The sequence below is a fragment of the Cnephaeus nilssonii genome, assembly GCF_951640355.1.
Source record: "Cnephaeus nilssonii genome assembly, chromosome: 9".
Taxonomy (NCBI): Eukaryota; Metazoa; Chordata; class Mammalia; order Chiroptera; family Vespertilionidae; genus Cnephaeus; species Cnephaeus nilssonii.
The window spans coordinates 69,829,795-69,847,100 of record NC_137080.1 but is presented as its reverse complement, the minus strand read 5'-3'; the positions used below and the strand labels follow the sequence as shown (position 1 = coordinate 69,847,100).

At 35.9% G+C, this 17,306-nt stretch overlaps 1 protein-coding gene across 1 annotated transcript in view; it reads right to left on the bottom strand.

Annotated features, from left to right (window-relative positions):
- EYS (eyes shut homolog) overlaps positions 1-17,306 on the bottom strand; it is a gene marked incomplete at its 5' end in the record, with an annotated part of 1,363,978 nt that overhangs the window by 707,887 nt on the left and 638,785 nt on the right. Inside the window, 2 exon segments of the mRNA XM_079781621.1 lie at positions 7,178-7,302; positions 15,966-16,090. Coding sequence (XP_079637747.1) covers positions 7,178-7,302; positions 15,966-16,090 — 250 coding nt within the window.

The window sequence follows — 17,306 nt, the reverse complement described above, 5'->3', positions numbered from 1 at the left end:
TTTAACTGAGATCTAACATGTTAAGGCTAATCTCCTTCAAGGCAATGTACAACACTAAGAATATTCTAAGGTTCTATCAAATACATACATTATTCCACCACCACCACATTTAAACAAGAAACAGACATATAAAGATGAGAGTTGGACACCCATTACCCATCACATCTGAATAGCTCTACAGAGTAGCCATAATTCTACTATATTTCATTTACCAAGAAAAAACACTATTGTAAGACATTTAGATTATGCAAAATCTATATATATAAAATCCTAAGTGACTATTTGACTGGTAGCTATGATGTGCCCTGACCACCAGGGGGTAGATGCTCAATGCATAGGCATGGAAACATGGAACAGACTGATGAATCTCAGAGGGAAGAGGGGAGGGTGGGAAGAGATTAACCAAATATCTTATATGCATACTAGAGACCTGGTGCACAGATTCGTGCACCAGTGGGGTCCCTAGGCCTGGCCTGCAGGGATCGGGCCAAATCCATGCACCAGGCCTCCAACATCCCTTGAGGGGTCCCGGATTGTGAGAGGGCACAGGCCAGGCTGAGAGACCCTACCATGCATGAATTTGTGCACCGTGCCTCTACCATGTTATATAAAATGTAAGAGAAGTTATTCTCAATATTCTACTTCTGAAAATATTAAACTACATTTTCCCTTTGTAAATTATATTTGTTTAATACAGATGACCTTTTTTGCACTGTTGAAGTGTGTTTTCATTCAAAGTTGCACCTTTCTTCCTCTTCCAAAGCCACCACAACCCTTGGGTTACAAAACATCAAGTTAGTGTGTTGCTTAGAATTCTTAGAATACACATCCCTGTTGTTTATTCTGAAACTAGTCATGAGAAACAGAATGAATCTTTTTTCTAAGGCTATGCATATTTAGCATTCTTATTAGTAATGCTGAGCAATCTCTCAGAGAGGCTTCCAATATGAAGATTTAGCAGTTTTAGAGATATCTTTCTAACCTTTGGGAGAAAGCTCTACTAATGACTACGTGATTCAAGGTTTGCCAATTGCCTTATTTTAATGTCTTCATTTCTCTCAATATACTGTTTCCTGCAGTTTGAACTCATTGCCAACTTCCTTATTATCCCATATACATTTTTCTCTTCCATTCAGCTAAAAGCTGTCTTTGGGTGAGAAATTGAAACAAATGATTTTCACATTATAGTTCACATTATTTTGAGGATCTAGCATAGTATCCTGCACACAATATATGCTCAAAATATACTAAAGGAAAGCATCAAATTTTGCATTAAAAGGAGCACTGTTGCTGGTTTTTTGTGCATTAAAGTATTTGCATTTGGGTCTGTCCTCTTTTCTCTCGCTTGAATGTAAACAATGCATGTTCATGTATTTATATGATTTCCAATTACTTTGCTATAATAAGTGTCTATATGATGTGTTTTGACTGGTCTAAAATATCAATAACTTGAGCTTAAATATGAATAAGCTATAAACTATTTCTTCAAAAACTATAAACTATTTTTTTCTTAAAAGAAATTATTGAGTTCATCTAAGAATTACACATTTGCTTATTTACTTCCTATATAGAGATAATAAGATTTAATTATTTAATAGGATAAATCATGGCATTTTGAACACAGTAAATACTTATAAATGTTTATTAACAATATTGATGATTTTATATCCCAAGAAAAGAAACATCAGAACCATACACAGACACCAAATGAAACAGTCTATCTTGTTATCCTCAGTCTTGTTTTTCAGTCTATTTTGAAGATGACATTTAAAAACCAGATATTGTAAATAGACTGGATAGCTGCAGAACTCAGAAAAGATTTCCTCATTCAGAAAATAGTCCCGCCCACATTATTACAAATACAGCTTCTCTCCTACATAAAGATTTGTGTTTTACTTTTAAAAAATGCCATTGAAATTTTTATTGACTGCTATCACTTACAAAGTTCATTAAGCATGATCCATTGACAATCATCACTTAATGTAAGGCCCAATCTTGGTTGATAACAATTCCTTTACTGAGGGAAAACTGAGTAGTGCTGATCAAGTTAAAAAGAGGGAGATCAGTCATCTTGAATTTTAACAAGTCTAAGACATTAAATAAATTGTGTTCTGTCACTAAATTCCTTTACAGAACATTTGGATTTCAGAATAATACAAGTATTGTAACAACATTTTGATTCGCTTTTGTAATCTGATCTGCTAAAAAGAATAATCCACATTAATTATCAGCTTGTCAAAGATCATCACAACGCTAAACATGAAGAAAAACCTGAGAATTCAGGTCTTTAACATTATCTAACAAAAACTAATTCTCAGAAATAAAGAAACAGGGGTTTTCACTTCTCAAGTTACTTTTCATTATTAAACAAAGAATAATTGTAGTCATTAATTTTCTCTAATCTCATAAGCATACATCATAATTAACATTTTATAAGACAATGTAATTAGTGAGAGTTTTAAAAATAGACTAAATAGAAGGAATATAAAGAGAATGTGATATCTTTCTGAAGAGCTATTTGAAGAAGAAAAATGTCAGGGAAGTTTAGGTTTATTTAAGTAGACTTAATGTGAAGAGAATTGCTACCAATTATTTTGATGAAAAGCTTAATGGTTTATATTATTGCAAGTTATAATCAGAAATCCAACAGCTGCACATTCCCAATAATTTGATATATTTTAATGTCCTTTAACACAGATTATATGTGACACTGTATCATCTGGTATACTTTTGTGTGCAAGGTAATTTATAATTTTTTATTTCTGCACACTAGTGAATTGATTGCCAGCTCAACTGACATTTTTTAAAGCAATTCTGTGAAGACCTTCAGCAACTCTAAAAAACATAACATTCATTTCAGGTGAGATACCTGAGGAGCCTAATTAAAATAAGGAAATCAGTTTTTTAAAAGACACAAGACTCCTGGGTTTTGGTCCAGCATGTAAGAAGCTTAGAAGTCACTACTCCTTCCCTCAAAAGCATAAAAAGCTGAACAAACTGAAAGTCAAGAATTCTTTTTATCTGTCAGAAAATTGAGGTTATAGGGCAAACTGCCTCCCCCCCGACCCCCACCCCCAAATTAGAGAGTCAGGCAGATACAGAGAATTACTAGCGCAGAAACTCAGGAACAGAAGGCCCTGCTGGAGCTGGTACCAGGGTAGGAAAAGGAACTCTCATTGATAAAGTGCTGGTGGACCAGTGTGGACACGCTTGAGAGTTAAAAACTCCAGGTGGTTGGTATTCAGTCTAAGAGGATTTTCCCATACTCTCTTAAGTTTTACCTCCAGGAGTCCTAGCAGGTTCTCACAGTGCAGATAGGAGAAAAATAGACTTTGTGCTTCCAGTAGGGGAGAGAATAGCCATTTGAAATACTCTAGAGCATTCTGTTCTTAAAAAGGCCTGACTTCAAGGGAAATAATTTTGCCAGAGCCTAATTAATCTGGGAGAACCCCCTTGAAGCCTCCTTGCTGAATCTAAGGGAGGCTGCATTATTAAAATAAGGGGTGAGGAGGCTGAGAAGACATGGAAAGGTCACAGCCCAGAGGTGAGGTACGGGCTCACTGAGAGACTGAGACCTACTCATCACACTGTTGAAAGCTATATCTTCCCCACATTATGGGAACAATCCTTTCTTACCCACTCCAATAATAATAGGGGAGATAATGGAGAGAACTGCACATCTCAGATCTATTTAAGAAGTGTCTAATAAAACCCACTGATTACAAAGGAGATAAAAATAAGGACATAAGAAATTTTAGCCTGACATCTACAGCCAGAAAAAGCAGTAAACATGGCCTGACTCCTAGCCATATAAAAATAAAGTATCATACTAAGGCCTATTATTTCAGTTACTTTTATCCAGCACATGATGTCTGCCTATAAATATTAAATTATAAGGCATATTAAAAGAAAAATCCAACAACATAGTTTGAAGAGACAGAGAGAGCACCCAAATCTGACTCATATGGCAGAACTTTTGCAATTAGCAGACTAGGAATTTGAAATAACTATGATTAATGTGCTACTGACTTCAATAGAACAACCTCAACAAAGATGATCAACATCAAAACATATCCTGTATAATAAAAGCCTAATATGCTAAGGTCCAGTGGACTGGTTGGCTGTTCAACCAATCAAAGCATAATATGCTAATGATATGCTAAGGCTGCTCAACTGCTCACTATGACATGCACTGACCACCAGGGGGCAGACACTCTGACCAGTAGATTAGCTTGTTGCTGGGGTCCGGCCCATCAGGACTTTCAGCCCAATCCCGCAGGCCAGACCAAGGGACCCCACTGGTGCACAAATTTGTGTACTGGGCCTCTAGTGTTCTATATTCTGTGCTTTTAGAAATACTACAATTATCTCTGCTCTTCACAAGCTCCAATATATCAGAATAGAGTAATATGCAAATATTATATTAGAATATGATAACTTGATATGATGTTTAATCTCTTCCCATGTACTCTGCTGCTAGAATGCCATGACTCACCTTATCAGGGAATTATCAAAATTTTCCCTAAACCCACTGTTTTAACATTCACCTAAATTCTACATGCACACTTAATCCTGAAGCAGATCAATTCTCCAATTCTTCAAACTGCTTTGTTTCTTAAGCCTCTTTCAAATTCAATATATTTCTCTGAATGACATTATTTTTTAAAAAAATGTAAATTTGACATTTTATCACAATCACGATTCTTATTATTTTACATCCTATTTATTCACAGCATTAGTTGGGGGAGGGAGAAAAATCTAAAAAGCATTTTTTCACTGATATTATACATTTGCCATACCAGTTTTCAAAATAGTTTGTCATTCTATTCCTTCATTTCAAAATTCATGATTCTAACTTCATATTAATATTTCCAGCAGTCAAACAAAGACATTGAACAATTTCTTGATTTTTTTTATTTCAGCAAAATATTTGGCTTCTTATTCCAATTAATAATTTGTATGCTATTTTCAGGGAAATATCTAATTTAAAATGTTTGTATACTTCTATAACACTGATATGCATAACATTTAAATGTTAATTTTTTCCATAAACTAAATTTTCTATACCTTTTTCTACTCATTTTAGAACATAACCAATGCATTAACAAAAGTAGAATTCCCCTATCTCTTTGTAGCATTTTACCCAGACACTTTCTCTTATGATAGTAAGCATTTATGTTTTATTTTAGCTTTCAAGTACTTGAGAACTAAAGAATATCAATTTAAAATTAATTTATTATATAGTTAATCTTTAATAATAAAAGTGTAATATGCTAATTAGACTGGATGGCCTTCCAGACAAAGCCAGGGCTGCGAGGGAAGCCTGGGTCCCGGGTGCCAGAGGGAAGCAGGTGCTGGTAGCCCGAGAAAGGAAGGCCTACTCTTGCACGAATTTCGTGCATTGGGCCTCTAGTTAATACATAAAATTATTTAAATGATTTACTAAAACATTGATATATTACATCCTTAACACTTTTCTCTATTTAGTAGACTTGTGATTTTACAAAATTATGTTTTCAGGATTTTTACTTTATTTTGTTTTGTTTGTTAATCCTCAACCGAGGATATTTTTCGATTAATTTTTAATGAGAGTGGAAGAGTGAAGGGAAGACAGAGAGAAACATCAATGTGAGAGAAACACATCAATGAGCCCTGACCAGGGCCCGGGCCAGGGAGGAGCCTGCAACCCAAGTATGTCCACTTTGCCAGAATGGAACCCGGGCTCTTTGCTCCACAGGCCAATGCTCTAGCCACTGAGCCAAACTTGGCCAAGGCTGGATTTTTATATTTTTAACTTATACTAATGGATTTATCCTTCAGATTTGATATTATTAAAGAGATAATTCAAGTGATAATTGTCATATATTTTAGTATAAAAGAACATATCCTGAAGAATTAACTATTTTAAGGATACTTGGCATTAATTCTTTGTATTTAACAAAAACAATTTCTAAAAAAAAAATTCTATATATCAGGCTTCATCAGTAGGAGAATATAGTTAAATAAAGGATATATTTCAGCTTTTTTTCTTTCTCCTGGTACTTTAAAGAAGCCATTATTGTGTAAACTGAGGTGTCATAAAACTTATTTCTTAGCACCAAATACCTCCCAGGCTCAGGTGTCAAAGTTCCTGAAATTTGTCCTCAAAGACCATCTCTTTAAGATCATTAGGGGAAAAACCTTTCCCCAGAGGAAAGCCAGGACCAAGGGCCCTAAGAGAAATAAAATGATGATAGTTCTGTTTTACCAGAGAGATGAGCCTTGGGAATACCCTCCAAAAGAAAAGAGCATATGACCTAAACCCAAGTTTTCTCACATTATTTTGTTTAAATGACAGGTATGGACCATTTACCTGTTTAATTTTTAATGGCCGCTGGAGAGTCTTGCTTCTGACCTTTCCTTTCTGATCTTCTGGCTCTGAGCAAAGCCTAGCTCCATTCATACATGTGCATCTTTCCTAGGCACTGGCCAGGCCTCACCTTCCCTTGAAATCTGATTCCTTAATCTTGCACTGAGTCACCTGACTGTATACACTACCTAATTATTTAGTTTTAATCTTGGTTAAGGCTGGTCTATCTATTAATGACATTTGTAGATATACATTTAAAATTCCTGACAGCACAGTCTTGCCAATTGATATTTTCTTACTATATTCATGTGCTATGGTCAAAAGAATTGTGGTTCAATAGAGATATGTCTACCAAAGTAAGTCTATTCCAATATTAATGGAATTCAGACCAGTCCAAATTTGCCAGGGAAGTGAATTCATTCTCCTTGGTCACATAACACTCTGAGTCCAACACCAGAAGCAGCACTATGTCCTTGGGCAAAATAGAAGTTCTGCCAAGACCCTGACAATATTAAGTAATTCCTCTATGGCCTCCTCCTTCCAAATGCATTAAAACATGAACGGACAATACATGAAGTCACGTATACCTTAGTTTGAATCAATTTATGGGAATGCTTTTCTCTTGAGGGGCTGAGGGTACATGTGATGTATGGAGGAAGGGAAAGGGGAATGCTGAGAACAGTGTAGGATGTACAGACAGGGAAGGAGATGGGCACTAAGTTAACTTATCCACCCTTATTTTTCACCACACACTATTCTATTACTTGCAGTATTTCAAAGGCAATGTAAAAGTTTCACAATAAAAAAAAACACAATAATAATCTTTACCACAAATCCGGGTATGTAGAAACATGTCGAGTCAAAGTCAGGTTCATATTCTACACATATGTCATGAACACATGATTTGAGAATGCACTCATCAAATTCTTTCTCACAGGGATGTCCTGGCCATCCTATCAAACAATCACAAAGGGGAAATTCAATTTTCATTATATATATATATGTACTCTTACTATTTGTTATAGTTGTGGTATGTCATTTATATAAATTGTCATAGTTTATGTTCATAATCATTCTATCTGGTAGCTATTATTACTATCTCTATTTGGTAGATGAGAAAATTAAACTTAGAGTAGATAAATAATTTGACCCAAAATCACACAGTTATGCAGAAATGAAAGTAAGTATATGTGAAATAAATTTTGGCTTGTAACTATGGTGCCATTCTATATTACCCATTCAAATGTCTTTACATATTTTACCTTGGAATAAATGCATAGAAAGCAATGGAATAAACACACATCATACTTTTTTAAAATATGATTCTCAAATTCAAAGGAAAATTATCACTCTAGTTTCTAGATATAAAATATTTTCTTATTATACTTGTAGTATTTTAGTATTTCTTAAGCTGTGGTTCTACAGAATATAAATATTATGTATAGGTTTAGGTGACCATTGGCTGTCACCTAAATTCTCTTTAAACATCATCATCTAATTTTCCATACTAAAATACTGTGTGTATATCCTTTGACTTTTGCCAGCATTTCTTCATCAACCTAGCAAACAACATTGCTAAGCTGGCCACAAGATAATATCTGAGACATGGTTTGCTACGTATACATTAATAATATTTATAAACCACTGATTCCTTCCTATGAAGCAACTATTTTATAATGAATCTTAATATGTTTAAGAACATAGTAACCTGAATATACCTAAATATAGCATTCTACAGAGGGGAGGGACATTAGAGACAATTAGAGGCAGCTGTCACTACTCACTGACTACTTATGTGAACTATAATTGCAACTTTTAAATATGTATTCTGTAATAGCATTTAATCTGAACTCTGGTTATCTGGAAACAGTATTTTTATTGTTCCTACTTAGCAATATATTCTCACTGTTCTTCCTTGATAAATTGAAAGAGAACAATTAAATCGGTATTCTGAGGTACTTAGAAACAATTTCTAATGCATTATATATAAGAAGAACACAGAACAAGTTTGAAAGACTTGATAGAATCTAGATCAAACTTAGAAGCATTTGCAAAAATACTAAATTTCCCAAATCCTTGTCCAGGACTTGCTCCACTTTGCAATGCTCTTTCATATGCCAAGCTGATTCTGGAACCATCTCTACTATGGAGGCTGTAAAAGGTATTACAGAAGAGACAGGACTTATAAAGTGTCATGATTACCAGTTGTTAACATGGTTGAATGTCATAAACATATTATTGAATATAAAAGTATATTCCATAAAAATACATTCTGATAAGGGTTCTTACAAAAGTCAAATACAGCCTAGCCAGTATGGCTCAGTAATTGAGCCTTGCCCAATGAACAAAGAGGTCAAGGGTTTGATTCCTGGTCAAGGCACATGCCTGAGTTGCAGGCTCTATCCCTAGTGGGAGGCAGCCAATTGATGTTTCTATCTCTATCCCTCTCCCTTTCTCTCTAAAATGTCAAATACATAAAAATTTAATGATATCACTTAGATATGCATATGTATATAATAAAACTATAAAGGACAGTAAAAGAATGTTGAATATAAAATTCAGAATAGTTAGTGCAGGTGGGGGTAGGGGAGTAATAATGTGCTCAGGGAGAGATAGAAACCTATAATTATTGCTAATATTTTATTCCTTGAGGAAAATGATAAGTACACAAAGGCTCATTATAATATCTATATCTATCTATCTATCTATCTATCTATCTATCTATACACACATAAAAAGGAGGTAATATACAAATTAGGTCGGGATGCTGTAACGGGTCATGACCGGACCATTAACTCTTTATAAGGTCCTATGTGTGCTGTGGGACATTGCTCCAGAGATGAGGTGGAAGCGGGGAGGTCCCGGGAGAAGGCAGGACCAGCCTGAGGTGACTCGTGGGTGGTGGCGCCACAGGAGAAGGGAGAAGGTGAGAAGGCCGGCACCACGGGAGAAGGCAGAAGGGAAAAAGTGAGAAGGCTGGCGCCGTGCACAAGAAGGCAGAAGGGAGAAGGTAGCAGTTAGGCAGGACGATCAGGCCAGGAGGGGAGAGCAGATAGGCAGTTAGGGGGATCAGGCCAGGAGGGGAGAGCAGTTAGGCAGTTAGGGCGATCAGGCTGGCAGGGGAGAGCAGTTAGGGCCAGCAGGGGAGCAGTTAGGGGCATCAGGCAGGCAGGCAGATGAGTGGTTAGGAGCCAGTAGTTCTGGATTACAAGAGGGATTCTGGATTGGAGGGTGCAGGCTGGGTTGAGGGACCCCTCCCCCATGCACAAATTTCGTGCCCTGGGCCTCTAGTTTTATATAATAAATTTACATTAATTGTATATACTCTTGATTAAATAAAAAAATTAAATGTTAGAGAAAAATAAATATCACATGATCCTGCTTATTTGTGGAATTGAATGAACAGAATGAATTGACCAACAAAATAATTACTGAAGCATGGAGGCATGGAACAGACTGACATACTTTGATGTGGGGTTGGAGAGATAAGAGATAAACCAAAGAACTTATATACTACATGCATAGCCCATGGGCACAGACAATAGGTGGTAAAGACCTGAGTCAGGTGGTTGGATAGGTCCTGGGTAAAGGGGGTTAAAGAGGAGGGAAAATGGGAGACATCTTTAATACTGTAAATCTTTATGAAAATACATTAGTATACACTCTTTATTAAAGATTAACTTTTCATGGGTCTTGATTTCAAAGAAAAATCATTCTGCATCTTTTCTAAATTACAAAAGCCCTACCTCTGACAATAATTGTGAGCAGTTATGACAGATATTATCATCATGACAGATATTATCTGTATTTATCTGCTTTCTTGCCCCAAGGGCAATGCAGCATTTCTGCTTCAAAATGAATACTGTTATTTTAAGGTCAAAAATGTGTATCTTCAGTTTATATTATCACCTATGCAAACACTATTCCACCCCTCCTGAGTATAAAATGTGGGCTCACTGACTGCTCCAGGGACTGAGAATAACTCTGGGTGGAGCAGTCTCATTTGCAGTTCAGAGATTATTCCCTTCACTTTCAATTTTCTCATAATGGGATAAACTGTGGTTTCACTTACTGAGTGTTAAACATTTTTATATAACACTATAAATGGAACTATTTGGGCTAAAACAAAAGTAAGTGCAGCTTAGTTTGTAAAATGATCTGAATGCTTGTTCTGCTACTTCAGTGGAAACGAGTTCAGTAGCCATTGAATTCACTACACAGGTAGAGAATGAACTCTGTAATTAGGACGGAACTGAATGCTGTGCAGGATGTACCCTGTATAAAGATCCCATGCAGAGAGGATCAGTGAGGCCCAAGATCCAACAAGTGCTCTACTTGTCCAGCATTGCACCTTGTTAGCTTGGAGGAAACAGTAGAATCATCTAACCTGACTGCTTATGAAGAGGGAGATGGCTTTATACTAACGATGGCCTTGCCTGTGATTATACAATATTGGCCAGCATCGTTACTGGATTGTACTTTTTCAATATGCGCTGAACAATTTGTGACAACATAGTAGAATACAAGTACTTGGATGGGATTTGATGGTACAAAATTAAATAAGATACAGAATATCTTCTAGACCCGTGGTCAGCAAACTGCGGCTCGCGATCCACATGTGGCTCTTTGGCCCCTTGAGTGTGGCTCTTCCACAAAATACCACGGCCTGGGCGAGTCTATTTTGAAGAAGTGGCGTTAGAAGAAGTTTAAAAAATTTGGCTCTCAAAAGAAATTTCAATCGTTGTACTGTTAATATTTGGTTCTGTTGACTAATGAGTTTGCCGACCACTGTTCTAGACTACTTCTATCCAGTTTAAATTTGTTTTGTTTTGTATATCTGGTGAGGAAGCTGACATTTAATGTTTTAAATTGTGTTCTGTTCAGAATATTGCAAGAGTCATCCAGCTCTGTTGCAACTAAAAATAAGAGAGATGTGAGAAAAAAATTAAATTGCAATTCTTGAGGTAGAATGGAGGAGCCACCCAAGATTAGAGCTATAGAGGAAGAGTTGTTACAGGAAGACAAGAGAATTCTGATAATTGGCAACATGATGTGAACTTAAGGAAGATTTACACAACTAATAAAAATAGAAAACAACTGTAATTTATAATACTTAACTAATTTAAAGACAGAAGCAAATATCTAGTGAAAGTAGGTTTCCATTCAGAACTGTGTAAGATAAGGATAGCGGCAGGATTAGACCAGAGGATAAAAAAAAAATTATCAACATTAATTAAGGCTGGTTTTATCTTGAATAAGAAAAAGAGTAGATCAGTATAAACCAAGTGAATCAGCCTTTGTGTCTTTCTATGACATTTGGGAGATAGGCAAATGCTATAGATTGTTCAGAAAAGAGGTAATGTCTCCATCTTTGCTTATGGAAACCATTTAGGAGATAATCAGATAGATCTGGGTAGGAAACATTTCTGAAAGAATCTCACAGTGGTTATGTTAACAGAGGGGAGAGGTCCTCTTCTCCCCTGGTTGCTAGTGATATTCCAAAAAAAGAATTTTCTAAGACTCTCGTAGCAGAATGAGTGATTTTCATTTGTGTGACATTAAAACCTGAGCTTCCCAGTCACCATTTCCCTATGTCCCACCATAGAAGAAATGTATTCGGTCTTCAGTAGAGCTAAAATTAGAGCCAGTGTCCAGAATTCCCTTTCCATGTTGGAGCCGGGTCCAATCCAGAGTCAGGCTAGCTGAATTGTTTCCCCATTGCATTCCATTAGTCTATTGACTGTGGAGTACACAGGTCTACATGGCTATGGAGGAAACATGGGTGAATGCAAGGAAGCCATGAATGAGCCATGAGCACAAGAGAACCAAGAACAAACTTCTTTGTTCAGGAGATTATGTATTCCCCAATTTGTTCGTGCTTGCAGTGGCCATGCCCATTCTGGCCAATGATTTCTGTTCCCAGGTGTGACTGACAAGCAAGTGTCCTCCCTCTGTCATCCCAACTTTACTGGGCATGCATCTATCTCTCCTTTGTTTGGTCCCTTCCCTCAGTGTTTTGCAGAGAATAGGCAGGTAGTTCCCTGAGGAGTGTCAAGTTGCAGCTTCCTAATAAAGCTGCCCAAATGACATGCCTACATGTCTGGTCTTTCCTTTGCTTCTTTCCTATTATGAATAACTAGCTAATCACAATGGTATCAGTTAGACTTGGTAGCATCTGGACTAAGATACAACATACTGATGGATCTTATTGGCAAAGTTTTTTTTTTTTAATGGTTATCAATTTTGTTTTTTCTAGTAAGAACATTTTACATGATATCTATTTTTAACAAACTTTTAAATGCACAATATAGTATTATTAACTATAGGCACAATGGTATACAGCAGGTCTCTAAAACTTACTCATCTAATATAACTAAAACTTTATGGAAAGTAGCTATTCAGTGAAGGCCTTCCTTTGGGGAACGTAAGAAATAATGAATCTACAACATTAAGCCAAGAATCCTGGTTATATATCTGAGTTTTGCCTAATGTGCTATGGAAGATTATCTGAAGACTCTGGTACTCCATATCAGTGGTCGGCAAACTCATTAGTCAACAGAGACAAATATCAACAGTACAACGATTGAAATTTCTTTTGAGAGCCAAATTTTTTAAACTTAAACTTCCTCTAATACCACTTCTTCAAAATAGACTCGCCCAGGCCGTGGTATTTTGTGGAAGAGCCACACTCAAGGGGCCAAAGAGCCGCATGTGGCTCGCAAGCCGCAGTTTGCCGACCACGGCTCCAGGTCCTTACTGATAAAATGAGATAACAGTACCTTTTTCACAAGGTTGTTATGAAAAATAAATAAATCAATGCATATAAAAAAACATTGTGTTCATGCATTAGTATTGTTATCTATATTACAATTATTATTTTCCAAACGCATATATGCTGAAGTCCTCGCACACTTGGCTTTCAAAATCTAAAAATCAGACTATGAGGGAAAAAACTACTAAACAACAGGTAGAATTTTCAAGGACAAAAATGATAAAGAAAAACATTAGAATTATATAAAAATAAATATATGTTGGGGATGAGGAAAGGACTGCCTACAAAGGAGTAGCATGTGTACAATTTTGGGATAATGGCTACATGACGGCTGTGGTGGTTGTTATACAACTTTTTATGCATTTGTCAAAACTATAGGACTTTGTATCAGAGAATGAATTTTCCAGTATGAATTTTAAAAGCTTGAAAAAAAAAATGCCTAACTATGCTAACAAGGAAAATGAGGAAGGGATAAAGGGTAACCTGCAAGAGTAAGATCATGCCTTAAATAACTTCAGAGGGAAGATGGGTTGCCATGATTAAGAGCCATGACTGCCCAGAGTACCTGGGAGCAGGTCTGAAAGGGTGCCCACAGCATTGTCAAAGAATTTGTTAGTTTTTGTTTTTTTGTTTATTTGGTTGCTGCTTTTGTGACTAGGTTGTGAAAAACCTAAGTCTTAAGTCCAAAGTACCTGAAAGTTATTAGTAACACCTAACAACACAGATGGGTATCATTTCTGAAGCCTTTATTTTCCACTATGGATTGTGAGCAGCATTCAGAATGGGGCTACATCTGAATGCTGTGGCTGCTTCAAAATGGCTCCAGGCTCCCAAATGAATCTAAAATAAGTGGATTCTTAACTGAGCATCAAAAGTAATCTAGCAACATAAATATAATAACATAAATATGAAACCAGCAAGTATAAGATATGTATTGATATAGAAAAAATTATTGACATACCTGTTTTATTTCTTTACTGGTTTTGTAGGAATATACAGGTTGAGGCAAAAATAGGTTTACAGTTGTAATACAAATAAATAATATAATAATTAATGAATAATAATACAAGAATAAACTCTGTGTTTCACATACTCACAACTGTAAACTTACTTTTGCTCCACCCTGTACTCATTGCTTATAGTAGCTTTTATTGTGTTTTAAAAATGTTCAGACCTCAATAAAAACGTATATGCTTGGAAGAGGCAAAATTTTGGAAATGGTATTTATTTCTTATATCTGAGAATTGTAATCTCTATTCTACTTATTTTATCTGCAAGAGTCACATTTTTACGTATAGGTGGCTATTTCAAAATACACGTGCAAATGTCTCTTGATAAACTGTCGACCAAATAAAACCTTGTATCACAAAATACAGGAGATGTTGTCAATGATGAGTGAATGTGAACTAGTAAATAGCATGTTGCTGGTTCTCAACTGATAATTTGTACAACATCACATAAACAATAGGAGCCCTATTATCCATATGTCTGCTGAAGGGAACCAAAGTTTTGCCACCCCAAATTGTGCCTTTTGAGATATTGCTTTTAAACTGGTTGTTAAGAAACAAATGACTCAAAAAGCACCTTTGACTTTTCCCTTTTCCTGCCTCAAGGAATTTTCTATCTTTCAGTTAGAAAAACTTGCTTCTGGAAGAGAACCTTAGCATGTTCACCTTTAGCACACATGAATTAGTACATGTGTGTCAGACAGGAAGAAATCCAGCAAAGCCTGTCCTCTGTGTTCTACTGTGTCTGAATGGCACAGCAAAAATTTGTTTACATGTTGACACTATTTTGTACCTGTGAAGTACCTACTTCCCCTTGGGAGTCCCACAACCTTGGCTTCTTCTTTGTCCTGGTGGCATATAAGCCTCAACTGCCTAATGGGTTTCTGGTCTCATATCTTGATACCCTGGCATATACAACAGTAATAATAAATATTGGACATTTTCTCATGTTAATCTGCCCCTGTTAATTTGATTATCAGCCTAGAAAGAAGACCTTAGATGGTGAGAGGTGCCCCCAGACTTTTCAGCTGTTATTTCCTCAGGGGATCCAAATAACCAGAAACCCAGAATCTGAGGAATCCACAAGCTGTCTCAAGTCTTCTGTGGGGTCTGAAAGTAGTGAAAATTCTTTCTGAGTGACCAAAAATACCCCCTCATGTGTTTCTGAGATTATTATTGCTCAAGAAAATTCAGGCATTCAACATTCTATCTCAGTTGATGCAACCGAATGTTGGAGATGAATGACAGAAGACAGAGGATGAAAGCAACATAGCTGAAAAGTAGAGGAAATGTAGGGAAGATGTGTGGATACAACTTGCTTACATTAGTATATAGTTAAAGAGAATATGACCAAAGGCAGAAATGGTCCAAAAGGTAATTATTAATAAATAATTATTCCTTGAATAAAATAAGTTGACTCTGCTTTCCCATCTCTGTTCTAAAAATCATTGTACATAATAAAGTCAATATTAATAAGTGCTAACATTTATAAAAGACTCCTGTGTGCCAAGCACAATTGATATAGATAAAAATAAGGAATCTGAAGTTTATATAAATTTAGAAAATACCTGTACTGAGGTATAAATTCTAAACATTAGAATTTCCTGATGGTAGTCAAAGTGATTGCTTACCAGTTCACAGAACATCCAGTTTCTGTTTTCTAAATGTGATCATTGCTTAGGACTTGCTTAGAACCAAGCAATGTTGATCAACATTATTGGTGGAGTGATTATCATAAATATATTATACATATACATACATATATAAACATATATTTTATAAATATTTATACACATATATATATAGGATGCAGGACTATTATTTTTTCAATAATTACCTCGTTGACATTTGCAAATATATCCAATGACGTGATTTTTACAGTTTACACCATTTAGATTTGATGATGAAAAACATTCGTTTATCTTAATTTCAAATGATTGACCAGAAAATCCAGGAAGACATCTAAGAAAGAAAAGTGAACAATATAGATGAGTCTATATTGTAGAGTCATATTTACCAAATTAAGAGTAAAAATTAAGCACAGAAAGTAGTCCTTTATTACAGTTGATTTATAATAAATAATTTAGTTAATATTCACCAGCATTTTCAGTGAAATTACCACCACCTGAACTTTGCAGATGTAATAAAGTTAAGGATCATGAGATGAGATCACTCTGAATTAACTGGTTGGGCCCTGCATCCAAAGACAAGTGTCCTTCTAAGAAGGTGAGACACAGAGACACACAGGCAATGTAAAGGAGGGGCAGAAACAGGTGCCATGCAGCCCCCCAGGCTAAGGAACACCAGGGACTTCAAGAAGCTGGAAGAGGAAAGGTAGGATCCTTCCTTAGCACCTTCAGAGAGAGTGCAGCTTTGCTGATACCTTGACTTTGGATTTTTTATCTCTACAATTGTGACCAAATAAATTTGTTTTTAGCCACCAAGTTTGTGGTAATTTGCTGTCACCACTAGGAAACTAATAAAGGAAATGGCATTAATGTGCTTCCTCTCCTTCTTTCTCTCCTCACACACTTCATTACCACATTATTAAAGGCCTATTTACAATGATGGAATATTATTCAGTGCTGAAAAGCAATGAGTTGTCAAGCTTTTAATAGACACGGAGAAACCTTAAATGCATGTTACTAAGTGAAAGAAGTTAATCTAAAAAACACTAAATACTGTATGATTTCAATAGTATGACATTCTAGAAAAGGCAAAACTATGAATACAATGAAAAGACCACTGGTTATCAGGGGTGAGAGGGAGGAGGATAAAAAGGCAGAGCACAAAGGATTTTTAGGACAATGAAAATGTTCTAACTGATATCATAATGACAGACTTAAGCCATTATACTTTTGTCCAAACCCAAAGAATGTACAACACCAAGCATGAGCCCTAAGGTAAGTTATATAGTCTTTGGGTGGTTATGATGCATAAATGTAGGTTCATTTTGGTAACAAATGTACCATTCTGGTGTGTGATGTCAATAATGAGGTAAGCTATGCAACGTGGGGGCAGGAGGTATATGGGCAATTTCTGTACCTTCCTCTCAATTGTGTGTGAGCCTAAAACTGCTAAAAATAGTCTTTAATAAAACCTATTAAGATACTACTAAGTCATGAAACTCTCGCATTGGGTTTTTAACACAGATTTGACCTACAATACTGGGGCATAA